This window comes from Myotis nattereri (genome assembly GCF_964212035.1).
Source record: "Myotis nattereri genome assembly, chromosome: 6".
Classification (NCBI taxonomy): domain Eukaryota; kingdom Metazoa; phylum Chordata; class Mammalia; order Chiroptera; family Vespertilionidae; genus Myotis; species Myotis nattereri.
Window position 1 is genome coordinate 11,567,788 of NC_138081.1, and position 13,695 is coordinate 11,581,482.

Genomic DNA, 13,695 nt, shown 5'->3' on the forward strand with positions numbered 1-13,695 from the left:
CGGGGGCACGGAGCCTGAGGAGTCTGTCGGGTTAATCTGCACCCGCTTTGTGTGTGGACGTGTTCACACCCACACTCATACTTGAGCCTGGGTCTGCACCTCTCGGCGTCTTTGTGTGCATCGCATTGCACCCGCTGTGACAGCCGCTTTATCAGCAGCGGCACGAAGCCGCGCAGAGGCAGGATGAAGCCCCCATGAGCTTCACGCTTTGGCGGGTATTCTCCAGGGCTTTTGGAATATGAAGGAGCTGAAACAGTGGAGAGTGTTAAAAACCGCATTTCAAAATGAAAACTCTTATGTTTTTATTATTAAGGTATTACATATGTGTCCTTATCCTCCCATGGCCCCCCATCCCCCCAATCATGCCCGCACCCTCACCCCCTGTTGTCTGTGTCCATTGGTTATGCTTATATGCATGCATCCAAGTCCTTTGGTTTAACTTAGTGTTTCTGCCAGATGATAAGAAGTACAAGTGTATGAAACAGATCCAGATCTTGCAAGGAAATAGTTAACGTTTAAAAGTATTTGTTATCATCCATGTATGGGAAACCATTTACAACCCTTTTTCATTTCTGGGAAAACATCATTTTATGTCTGATATGGATACAGTATACTGAGCACTGAAATCCCAGTCACCTCAGTGGGTGGGGGCTAGAATATTGTTTTTCTTTTTTATGTCAATAACATTACTCTTATATGGAATGTTGTGGCCACTGCCTCAGTCGCTTTGAACCTATGAGTTAAGTAGTAATACGTTTCTATTTAAATTTTAGGACAACGCAAATTCTACCTCTGATCAGCTGTGAGACCTCTGACTTATTTTTATTAACAACATAATGGACAGGATGTTGTCCCAGACACTGTCCACTTTTTAGTATGTCACCATTTTTCTGTAATTCTAGCACATTCACCCACACTCACCTCCCGGCTCTGGAGAACTGAAGAGGCGTTGTTGCAGGCGCAGCAAGCTGCGTGCCAGGCCTGGGGTTCTCCCGTTCCTGTCCTGCTCCCCCACACCCCTCATTTCCCCCTCAGAGCACCCCCCCCCCCCAGTCAATCACTGGCACAGGAACCCTCATCTCAAGCTATGCCTCAGGGAATCCAGGCGGACAGCGGTGTAACCTGGATCCTCCCAGGATGGTGTGTGTTGCTGCTTTCCACCACCAGGGGGCGATACCATCACGCTGCAGGCCGAGAGAGTGAAAAACTCCATAGGTTTCAGCAAAACAGAATCCCAAGGAATAAAATCACGAGGTTTGAGAAGCAACCTCTAGAGCCCGAATTAAGTATTTCCAAAATGTCATTCCAATTCCACGTTGTCGTTGCTTCATCACATATTTTATAACATGGTGCTAATTTACTTTCCACCTCTAGTAAGACCAAAAAAAAACAAAAAACAAACAAACAAACAAAACCAAAAATAAAAAACCAACAACACAAAAAACAACAAAACATTTTTAAAAACCATTTTCTCACTTTACTGGGGGGATTATGAAAGCGTCCTCGATGCCAGCACCACCTCCCTGCGGCCGGCGAGAGGCCTGCCGCTGCCGGGTCCGCTGACGGCCCTGTCGTTGCCCAGCTGTACGAGACGTCGCTGGTGCGTCACGGCCTGATGACCCTGGGGCCCAGCGGCTCGGGCAAGACCGCGGTCATCACCATCCTGATGAAGGCGCTGAGCGAGTGCGGCCGGCCGCACCGGGAGATGCGCATGAACCCCAAGGCCATCACGGCGCCGCAGATGTTCGGCAGACTGGACACGGCCACCAACGACTGGACAGACGGGATTTTTTCCACGCTGTGGAGAAAAACACTAAAAGCTAAGAAAGGTCCACGCGGAGCCCCTTTGTGATTGACCCCCCCACCCCCACCCCCCGCCAGTTTATAGGAACAGTTATTTGCTTAATTTTCCGTGGCAATGCTTCGCAGGCGAGAACATTTTCCTGATTTTGGATGGCCCGGTGGATGCCATTTGGATCGAGAACCTGAATTCCGTGCTGGACGACAACAAGACGCTCACGCTGGCCAACGGGGATCGCATCCCCATGTCCCCCAACTGCAAGCTTCTGTTCGAGGTGCACAACATCGAGAACGCCTCCCCCGCCACCGTGTCCAGGATGGGCATGGTCTACATCAGCAGCTCCGCCCTCAACTGGAGGCCCATACTGCAGGTGGGGACGGAGTCCCGGAGCTGCTCTGCCTTCCGCGCCCCGCTTTCTTAATGTTAGGTTAGGTGGCTCAGGAGGCGGCGCAAGAAATAGAGACTCCAGTGAATCAGAAAAGAAAGGAAAGGAAAAAGTTTATTCTGCGTCCCCGGGAGACCCACTACCCCCAGGACAGGGCAGGTGGATTCACACCAACAGGGAGGGGGGCGCTTTTTTTATACTGCGGTTGGGTGAGGGGCGGGGACATGAGCTGAGGCATTCAGTTGAGGAAGTTTCAGCTGCAGGGGGTCGTGGAGAAGCCAGTATCTGTGTCTGGCATGTTGATCTGTGAGAAATTCCAGGGGAAGTCCATTGTCTCATCACATGTCTGCATGTATCCGATCCTGGGCTCTCTCGGACCTAACACTTAACAAGCACACCCTGTCTGTGTGCTGCAGGCCTGGCTGAAGAAGCGCACTGCCCAGGAGGCTGCGGTGTTCCAAAGCCTGTACGATAAGATATTCGAAGATGCGTACACGTACATGAAACTAAGCCTCAACCCCAAAATGCAGCTCTTAGAGTGCAACTATATTGTGCAAGTAAGTCTTTTTGTTTTTGTTTGGTTTATTAGATTTGAGGTTCTTCTTTCCTCCTCAGTTGTAGTGTAGAGGCATCTGAAATAGGAAAGGTATGAGTCCATGGACATTTTTAAAAATATATTTTATTGATTTTTTGCAGAGAGGAAGGGAGAGGGATAGAGAGTTAGAAACATCGATGAGAGAGACACATCGATCAGCTGCCTCCTGCACGCCCCCTACTGGGGATGTGTCCGCAACCCAGGTACATGCCCTTGACCGGAATCGAACCTGGGACCTTTCAGTCCGCAGGCCGACACTCTATCTACTGAGCCAAACCGGTTAGGGCTTATGGACATGTTTTTATCCGGCGGTGGCGAGGGCTCTGCAAAGTTGGGTTCCTGTTGAAGCCTCAGGAATGCCCTGACTGCCATCTCTCTGTTATTTTCACTTCCCAGGGGGTGGTAGTCAGGGAAGAGGAATGAACTCTCTTTCCCCTTGGCAAGCTTGGTGACCTGCCCAGGAAGTGTGTCCAATAACGAGAGTGGGCAAATAAGTAAAGCTCGCAGCTCCACGGGAAACACGGGAAGGGGCTGCCGGCAGTCAGTTCAGCCTGGAGGCCACCTTGGCTGAGCGGATTTGGCAGATGGCAGATGGGGAGACTTGGAGACAGTTCTCCAGGCAGATTTTAATACCCTCCCATCCCTCCCACCCCCGCCCCGTGCTCGGTTTCCTTCTTAGTCTTTAGAAAAACAAAAAGAAGTAAGCAGAGACTTTTATCTCCTGATTCTAGTCCATGGGTGATCCTTCCTTATCCATTCCAGTGTGTGATTCTTAGTGTAAGGAGCGTCTGTCAGCAAGGGTAGGTAGGTTAGAAAAAGTACACAAGGCCAAAATAAATATTTAGTAATTACTTTAAAATGCATAACAAACGTGGAAAATTTGGAAATAATTTTGTTTTGCAAGACTGAGGATGTCTCACTGTAGATCTGTTTCTTTCTGAAGCCGAAGGGGGGTCGGCACACATTTTTAAAGGAGCAGCTAGTACATGTGTTAGGCTTTGCACAACACTCTGCCTCAGCCACTCAGCTCTGCTGTTGTATTGCAAACGCAGCCAGACACTCTCTACACATGAACGCGACTGGGTTTTAGTGAGACTTCATTTGCCCGACAGGCGGCTGGCCCCTGGGGCCACAGTTTGCGGAGCCCTGCAAAATGTGGAAAGAAGGACAATCTTTGGTCTAGAAACTTGGGGTAACCAAACTTTAGAACAGTGGGTTCTCAACCGTCTGGCCCTTTAAATACAGTTCCTCATGTTGTGACCCAACCATAAAATTATTTGCGTTGCTACTTCATCACTGTAATGTTGCTACTTTATGAATCATAATGTAAATATCTGATATGCAGGGTGGTCTTAGGCGACCCCTGTGAAAGGGTCGTTTGACCGCCAAAGGGGTCGCGACCCACAGGTTGAGAACCGCTGCTTTAGAACCAGAAACTAGAAAACAGCTAGTGTAGGCTTTCTGCGTTTCAGGTCAGGAAATGGGACCTCAGGTCAGTGCTGTGAGCTGGGAGTAGCCACCACACCTTCCGGTCCCCGGCTTAGCATCCTTCCCGCTAGACCCCGCGGTCTGTCCAAAGCAGGACCGCGCTCCCTCTACATGCTGGCGGCTGTTGGACGGTGACCAAGCGATATGTGGACACACATTTGTTTGCTCTTTCCCTTCTTCTAAATTTAGTATCGTTTAAAGTTTTTTATTTAAGGTTTTAAATATAAAAATTTATTTTATTGTATTTTAAATATTTTCAGTCTCTCACTCTTCTGGAAGGCTTGATTCCTTCCAAGGAAGAAGGTGGAATTTCGAGTGTCGACCATCTTCATAAATTATTTGTGTTTGGCCTCATGTGGAGCTTAGGAGCTCTTCTGGAATTGGAGAGCAGAGATAAGCTTGAAACCTTTATGAGAAGCCACAAAAGCAAGTTATTGTTACCAGAAATCCCTAAAGGCACAAATTATACCATGTACGAGTTTTATGTTACTGATTACGGTAAGCATAGCGACTTCTCCCTGAAATGAAATGACATTTCTAAAGATGGGGAAAATGTAAACTTCCATGAACTCTCCATGGGGAAACATTAAACCAGTTACGAGTGACATCATTGCTAAAACATTTTGAAAGGTCACAGATGCAAAGAACGGTATAATTTCGCATGTTGGCCACGCTGGGAACAGGTATGGCGACGACTGACTTCTTTTGGAGTGGCCTATGGGACATCTGGCAGAAACAAGTTGGCAATACCTCGTACATCACCTCCTTTCAAATGATTGACAAGGAAAAGGCAGCAGTGTAGGGAACACAGGTTATTCACGATGCGGGATCAGATCGATCCCACAGCTTCCCTGTTGGAAATGTCAGAGTAAGTAGAGAGTGAACCAAACAGACGGGCCCACCAAACAGGAGCCAGCTCACCTGTCTGTAAAAGAAATGCCCTTGAGCTTGGTACCTCTATCCAGAGCCTAACTCCCAGTGCTTCTAAGTCTCAGAGAAGAAAAATCATGCTTCCTAAAAACTGCATTTGCCTCTGATTCTTCCTAAAACTCTGAAATAGCAAAGGTATTTTTTAATGCATAAACTCTAAAGAACAGTAGAGTAGACTGCAATAACTTCATATTGAAAGCGAGAAAGCAGAAAGGTAAGTGGCAGTTGATTGAGCACAGGGGCAAAAGTCAGCCCTACACCAGCAGTGGGAAGAGTTTCGCAGCCATGTGGTATATGTCACAGAACCTTCCCAGGGCTCAGGCATTGGACCCTGAGGCAAAGGGGGAGGTAAGAACAGGAAGGCTGCTTGTCAGTCTGCTTAAGAAACACGGCTCCAGGTCCTCTTTCCAAAGCCACACTGCTAGACAGCTGCACCGACCCCACACTGGTCAAGGATTGAAGAATTATTGGTTGGGAAGTGTAAAACACAGGGTTGCCTGGACTTGGGGGACACCAGGCACATTTGAGGGTAGGAGAATCATTTGAAAATGGAGATTAAGTGAAAGCTTATATTTTAAAGGACCTTTAAAAAGAGACTGAGGTACATGAATTTTTTCCAGCTGGCCATCTTTATCCAGAATGACCAATAATTTTACAGCAGGTGATTAGATTTGGGATGATAAAAAGAAAGTCTAATTCAAAATGCAAACTAAAATTAAATGCATCCTTAAATCTAGGTACGAATTCTCTTAGAATCCAGAGCCCAACCAAAGATGTTCTTTGAAAAGATCAATAACATTGATAAATCTCTCATTAGAGATATCAGGGGAGAAAGAAAAGACATAACTCACTGTTGTCCAGAATGAAAGAGGGAACTCGTGATCACTACAGATCCTACAGACATTAACAAAAATAAGAAATGAATATTAGAAGCAACGTTATGAAAATGCATTTGATAGTGTAGATGAAAGGGACAAATTCCTTGAAAGATAAAAAAACTACCAAGCATCATCAAGACGAAAATAGATACCCTAAATGTTCCTATATCTACTTAAAAATTCTTTTTGCAAAGAAAACTCCAGATCACCTCATTGGTGAATTCTACCAGATCGTTAAGGGAGAAGTGATATCAGTTCTATAGTTATCCTTTCTGTGGTCTTTCCCATCCTTTCAGTGGGTGTGGCTTTCCTACTAGGTACTACATACCTCATTGGTTTCACGTCCAGCTGATTTGTATTGCATTTCAGGCCCAATCCCTCTGGATGAATAATTTAGCAATTGAAAACCTTTGTAAGAAAGCAAAACAAATTTACCGAATGTCACATACAGTATATTACATAAGCAAACATTTGCTTAGATATTAGAGAAGAAGTTAGATAAGCACATATGTTAACATGTTTTAGGAAAGTGTTTTAAATGTTTTTATGATTCTGTTGATTATTTATATCGCTTGCATTTTTGTATTCTGATTACTTTCGAAGAATGCAGTTTTATGAAGATGAATTTTTACTTCCTGTATAGGTGATTGGGAGCACTGGAATAAGAAACTTCAGCCATATTTTTATCCGACTGACAGTATTCCAGAGTATTCATCAATTTTGGTTCCAAATGTTGACAATATTAGAACAAATTTCTTGATAGACACCATTGCAAAACAAAATAAAGTAAGTTGGATAGTTTCGTAGGTGATTGCAAACCATGTAAGAAGCACATCCTTTCCCACACACCACAGATGGAAAAATTAAATTCCAGCACAACGGGCTGGAGGCAGTGAGAGAAACATGTTCGGGAAATGAAGCCCAGGTCCCAGGATACTCAACTCAATCTCCTCCGCACTGTGGCCCCGCTCATTGAGGAAAGACCTCCCATACCCCGTGGTCCCGTGAATATCCACCCATATTTCCTTCCAGCACTTTCACAGTGCACATTTTACATTCAAATCTTTAACTCAAATAGGATATATTTTTGTGTAAATGTAATTCTAAAAAATGAGTTGTAGTAATTTATAGAATGAATGCATGGCCACCTGAACCATAAGATATGTAAAACTAAACATGTTATAAACACCTTTTAACATGATTATCCTATGATTTCAGGCTGTTTTGCTCACAGGAGAGCAGGGAACTGCAAAAACTGTAATGATTAAGGCCTATTTGAAAAAATATGATCCTGAAGTACAGTTATCCAAAAGTCTAAACTTTTCATCTGCCACAGAACCAATAATGTTTCAGGTAAAACTCCTCATTTGCTGAATTAATAAACATTAAATACATATTTTAAGTTGTGGCTATGATATAATGTATATGCATCTAAAACATTGATATATATATATATATATTAAAAATGATGTTGCATGTTGGCATTCAGCTATTTAGCCTCCCTAAGGCTGAGATTAAAGACAAATCCAAATAGCATATTTGGATTCATAATCTGATATTGATTACTAGCCTAAAATTTGGATTAATAGCCTAATATTGAGGCTGAAGCTGGACTTTTGAGTATATCTCTTTTAAAATAAATTCATAATTAACATTCTAATAACTTATTTTTAAAATTCATAATATATGTTTTAATAATGATATTTATACATATTAAATAGTATTCGACTCTGGAAAATATGCTCATTATTTTTAAAAATGTAGCTTGAGATCTAATGCATGAGACAAACAATTTCCTCTTTTCTAGAGAACAATTGAAAGCTATGTGGATAAGCGAATGGGAAGCACATATGGGCCACCAGGAGGCAGAAAAATGACCGTATTTATTGACGATATTAATATGCCCGTCATTAATGAATGGGGAGACCAGGTATGACTAAAATAGCTCCTATAGGCGCTGACCGGTGGCTCAGTTGGTTGGAGCATCATCCCGCACACCAAAAAGGTTGCATATTTGATCCTGTCAGGGCACATAAAGGAGGCAATGATTGATGTTTCTCTCTCTCTCTCTTTCTCTCTCCATTCCTCTCTTTCTAAAATCAATAAAAACATATGCTCAGGTGAGCATGAAGTATATAAATATATATATATATATATGTGTATATATATATATATATACACACACACACACACACACATATACATATATATCTCCTATAGGTGGTATTGAATCAGTATTTTTAGTTATATATAAAAATGTCCATCGTCTTCATCTTACTAAGCCTAGTAATAATTCTTAGTCTTTTTTGATTTTTCTCGGTTAGAGTTGACATTCCCCTTTCTTGAAATTGCCCTGCGGTTTTCAGCAACACGCCCTCCTGTCTCTCTGGCTGCTTGATTTCATGTTCTGGCTCCTCTCCCATTCCCCAGGGTTTAGCCTTACTCTGCACATGCTCCAAAGGAGTTCTTGACTTAAAAACCACTTGTTTTTTTATAACTGTGCCCCACACCACTGTCCTAGTCATGATCACCTGCCAATCCCAGAGTCATTCCCTGTTAGAGAAGCTTATTGATGCTGCTAGAATTCTGCATGTTCCTTGTGGGACCCCAACACCTCTCTCCTACCTCCATGCACTGCCTTATCAGCAGCCTCCACCTGGAGTGGCCTGGACCCATCCCATCCCACCCCCTACGGTTCACCCCAGAGGACACCACTGGGGTGTCTGTGCTCAGGTCTGTGCTCACCCTGAGAATAATGCCCAGACAGCCCTGCCCTCTCTGACCTCATCTCCCACCTCCCCATGCCTTCCTGTGGGTCCCGGGAAGCCACAGTTCATCACAGAATTCACTGTAAATGTGACTTCTCTGAACTTGCCCTTCACCTCTTGCTTAGATGGGAACCCAGGCGCCGCTTTCCCTGCAGGCTTCTCAAGCTGAACCCAGGCCTGGAGGTGAGGGGATGTTCTCCTTGCTTCTCATTGCCCTCCCCCTGAAAACCTGGCAGGCTATCAGCCCTCTCTCCCTGCAGGGCTCAGTTCCCGACCTCTGTCACGCGCCCCAGTACTGTCCCTGTCACGAGGGCCCAGCCGCAAGGGTGTGCCAGCCGTGCCGTCCACAGGGACTCGCACTTCAAAGGGTCCTGCACATGGTTTAATGCTCTGTTGTCACCATCTCAAAATTCTTAATAAGGAGTCTTTTGAATAAGGAGCCTTGCATTTTCATTTTGCCCTGGGCCCTGCAAATTATGCAGCCTGCTCTCTTAACTCTTGGTGATGCCAGCACCGACATCCATGATCTTGGCCTCTTCGTTCCCTGACCTGGCCTCCCCACAGAGCATGCCTCCCACCCTGTCTGAATGACTCCTTCCTGCGGCCATGCTCTACACCTTGTCATCAGCGCAACTCCCTCATTATCTCAGTTGCAAGCGTTTTATTCTCTGATCACCACGTCCACTCTGCGGCTTGGTCCCTCTCCTGACTCCAATGGAGCTACCATCCATTTTTCCTACCATCAGTAAACTGTCCCCCATTTCCTCTAATTCCCTCGCTTCTTTTCCCAGCTGAAGTTCTACGACCCATCATTGTAATCACTGTAACATACACCCTCTGCCTTAACCACCTTAAAGCCCTGTTAAAACTTAGTTTGCTCTCTTTCCAACTGTATCTATGCAGCTAAACTTGACTGGAGAAAACCACACCTGGTTTCATTTTAAAATCATGATCACAACCCGGCTGTCATGGCTCAGTGGTTGAGTGTTGACCCATGAACCAGGAGGTTAGGGTTTGATTTCTGGTCAGAGTGCATGCCCAGGTTGCCATCTTGATCCCCAGTAGGGGGTGGGGGGAGTGCAGGAGGCCGCCAATCAATGATTCTCTCTCATCATTGATGTTTCTATCTCTCTTTCCCTCTCCCTTCTTCTCTGAAATAAAAACATATTAAAAAATATCTACTGTATCTATATATATAAAACGCTAATATGCAAAGTGTCCCCTTGGGAGTTCGACTGAGAGACTGGGAGCTTGATCACTTGCTATGACATGTGCTGACCACCAGGGGTGGCACAGGATGAAGGAAGGCCCCATTCAGCAGCCAGCAGCTGGGGAAGGAAGGCCCCGACCGGCAGCCAGAAGGCCCTGATCGCCGGCCAGGCCTAGGGGCCCTACCTATGCACAGATTTTGTGCACCGGGCCTCTAGTACATATATATAAAAAGCCAGCAACTGGAACTCCATAATGACCAGAACGACCAGTCACTATGACCCCCACTGTGGCCAGTGAACCACCCAATCAGGGGGTGGGGCTGACCGACCAACCTCCCACAGCCCCTCCCCCAGCCACTAATACCGATTGGCTCCCCCACCCCATTTGGGGGCAGGGCCGACTGGCCCACCACCCACAGCCCCTCCCTACAGCCGGCCCTGCCCCCAATCAACCTCCCCACCCCAATTGGGGGCGGGGCCCTCTGGCAAATTGCCCTTGGCCCCTCCCCCCAGCCATCCCAGCCCTGATTGGCCCCAATCAGGGCTAGGCTGGCTGGCCAACCTCCTACTGTCTCCTCCTCCAGACAGGCCAGGCCCTGATCCACCCTGATTGGGGCCTAGCCAGCTGGACCCCACCTGTGCACGAATTCGTGCATTGGGCCTCTAGTTAATAAAATAAAATCATGATCATGGCTGAGTTCTTTTTAAAGAAATCTTTATTGTTGAAAGCATGACATATGCCCCCTTTTTCATCTGAGCTCTTAATGCTGCCCAACAATCATACTGCATGTCTCATGTTTTATACCTTTATCCTGTCTATGCCTGTGCTATATTTTCTTTTAGCTCCTGCTCTGGGGGATGACTATTTCATACTTTTTTCTTTTTCCCAGATCTCTAACTCCTCCATTTCCTCACTCTCAGCTGAGCGTAGATGGGTTGCAGTTTTCTTCCTATTTCTCTGAGGAAATTGATTTTTCCCTTTTGTTTATTATCTACTAGAGGCCCGGTGCACAAAATTCATTCCCCAGGGGGAGCGGGCCTAAGCCACAGTCGGACATCCTTAATGCTGCCGTGGAGGCGGGAGAGGGTCCTGCCACCACCACTGTGCTCACTGGCCATGAGCCTGGCTTCTGGCTGAGTGGCGCTCCCCCTGTGGGAACGCACTGACACCAGAGGGCAGCCCCTGTGTTGAGCGTCTGCCCCCTGGTGGTCAGTGCATGTCATAGTGACCAGTTGTTCAGCTGTTGGACCAAAACTGGCTCTCCAACATTCCCTGAGGGATCCCGGATTGCGAGAGGGCACAGGCCAGGCCAAGGGACCCCACCTGTGCACGATCAGGGCCGGGGAGGGATGCAGGACGTTGGCTAGCCAGGGAGGGACTGCGGGAGGGCTCCAGAGCACGTCCGACCCATCTTGCTCAGTTCTAATTGGCTGGACCCCAGCAGCAAGCTAACCTACTGATCAGAATGTCTGCCCCCTGGTGGTCAGTGCATGTAATAGCGACTGGTCGACTGGTTGACTCTGCGCCCTGGTGGTCAGTGCACATCATAGAGAGTGGTTGAGTGGCCTTAGAGTATCATTAGCATATTACATTCTGATTGGTTGAACAGATGACCAGACAACCAGACGCTTAGCATATTAAGCTTTTATTATATAGGATAGGCTGTACTTAATTTCTGTGTTCTAGTGGTTACCATAGACAATATATCTGCATACACAGATAATAAAAAAAATAAAGATAACTAACCCGTTAGCTTCCATTTTGTATGCCCAATGACTTTTGAACACTTCAATTTTCTTTATTTTTCTCCTGACTTAGCATTTTATCATTGGCTTGTATTTTAGGTCTATATCTCTCTTTTTTTAAAAATTTCCATGAGGCATTATTTGTACTACTTTATAGATTTAGTCTTCATTTTCATTACCCACATATTTAACACTTTTTTGCTCTTTACTTATTCTTGCATCTTGGGCCTTCCTTCTGGTATTATGTTCCTTCTGCTTTTAGAACTTCCTTCAGAGAAGGTCTTTTCATGACGAATTCTTAGTTTTTGTTGGTAAATGTCTTTATTTCATCTCCTTTATTTGAAAGAATTGCTGCTGGATGTAGAAATCGAGGCGGGCAGTTATTTCTTCATCTTGCTGAATCTATCCTTTCTGTCCTCTGCTTTCCTGTTGCTGCTGAGAAGTCAACTACCACTTCAGCATCGCACTCTGTTGTCAGTCTGCCTTCTCTCACTGTTCGCTTTTAAGGCTTCTCTTTACCTTACTTTACTATATTTTTTCTTTTCTAAATGATGTTCCTTGGTGTAGATTTACTTGCATTTATTTACTTGGGATTCACTGTGACTTGTGAATCTGTGGTTTGGTGTCTTTCATCAGTTCTAGAAAATTTTTGTCTTTATCTCTTCAAATATTGCTTCTGCCTTACTCTCTTTCCTCTTTTCTCAAACTCCAGATGTATATTAGTCTTTTTTCTATGCCCTCTATGCTTCTGTAATTCTCTTCTATACACCCCATCCTTGTAATACTTATGTCTAGATAATTCCCCTCTCTGCTTTCCACTTCCCTAATTTTCTTCTCAACTTTGTCCAATCTACTGTCAAATTATTTTTTGAGTTTTAATTTTAGTTATTTGATTCTCTTTTCTTTCAAAAAAATACTGTCATTTTTAATAATTTCCTACTCATTGCATATATTTTAAAATGTGTTGTTTATTTCTTTAAACATGTTTAGCACAGTTGTTTTAATTTCTGTGTTTGTTAATTCCAGCATAGGGAGTCTATGTGGCTCTGTTTCTGCTTTCTGTGGTTTTAATAGTGTTTGCTCAGGTTCAAACTGTCTTGTTTTCTGTATGTATCTTTGGCTGCTAGCTAGGTCATCGCCTTTGAAAATTATCTGAAGCCTAGGATGGATGTGCCCGCATCCAGACAGGTTTTTAGCTTTCTTCTGCCGGGTCCTTAAGAGCTTCCTCAAGGATCAAAGCACAGTTAACAGTTGAAAATCTCTGGCCCACATAGGCCAGGTCTACCCAATGTGCGAATCTATGCAGGTGTCATCCTCAGGCCAGGGAAGGCTTTTCCCCCTTTCCTTTCCCCTTTTCTCTCCCGTTCAGTTGGGTTCCAAGGCCCATAGACCTCTCAGCAGTTCCTATAAGGCAGTGATGGCGAACCTATGACACACGTGTCAGAGGTGACACGCGAACTCATTTTTTTGGTTGATTTTTCTTTGTTAAATGGCATTTAAATGTATAAAATATCAAAAATATAAGTCTTTGTTTTACTATGGTTGCAAATATAAAAAAATTTCTACATGTGACAGGCACCAGAGTTAAGTTAGGGTTTTTCAAAATGCTGACACGCCGAGCTCAAAAGGTTCGCCATCACTGCTATAAGGTGAGGAGAGTGGAAGCATATTTAGATGTCATCAATAAACTGAAGAGTCCCTGCATTTCAGGCTCATTTATCCAATTAGGAATGTCTAGTTGGATCTCAAACTTACCATGTCCTCTCCAAAGCCAAATTCCTGTTACTCCCTAAACCTGCTCTTCCAACAGTGCTCTCCATCTCCAAAAATAGCAACACCATTCAATCTTTCAGGGAATCATGTTGGCTCTATCTTCAAACTATACCCAAGATT

The 13,695-nt window shown here is 44.9% G+C and overlaps 1 protein-coding gene across 1 annotated transcript in view; it reads left to right on the top strand.

Annotated features, from left to right (window-relative positions):
- DNAH8 (dynein axonemal heavy chain 8) overlaps positions 1 to 13,695 on the top strand; it is a 273,951-nt gene that overhangs the window by 144,184 nt on the left and 116,072 nt on the right. The window contains exons 49-55 of the mRNA XM_081093926.1: positions 1,583 to 1,829; positions 1,930 to 2,171; positions 2,603 to 2,743; positions 4,530 to 4,767; positions 6,721 to 6,863; positions 7,296 to 7,430; positions 7,885 to 8,007. Coding sequence (XP_080950052.1) covers positions 1,583 to 1,829; positions 1,930 to 2,171; positions 2,603 to 2,743; positions 4,530 to 4,767; positions 6,721 to 6,863; positions 7,296 to 7,430; positions 7,885 to 8,007 — 1,269 coding nt within the window. The remainder of the gene's footprint in view (positions 1 to 1,582; positions 1,830 to 1,929; positions 2,172 to 2,602; positions 2,744 to 4,529; positions 4,768 to 6,720; positions 6,864 to 7,295; positions 7,431 to 7,884; positions 8,008 to 13,695) is intronic.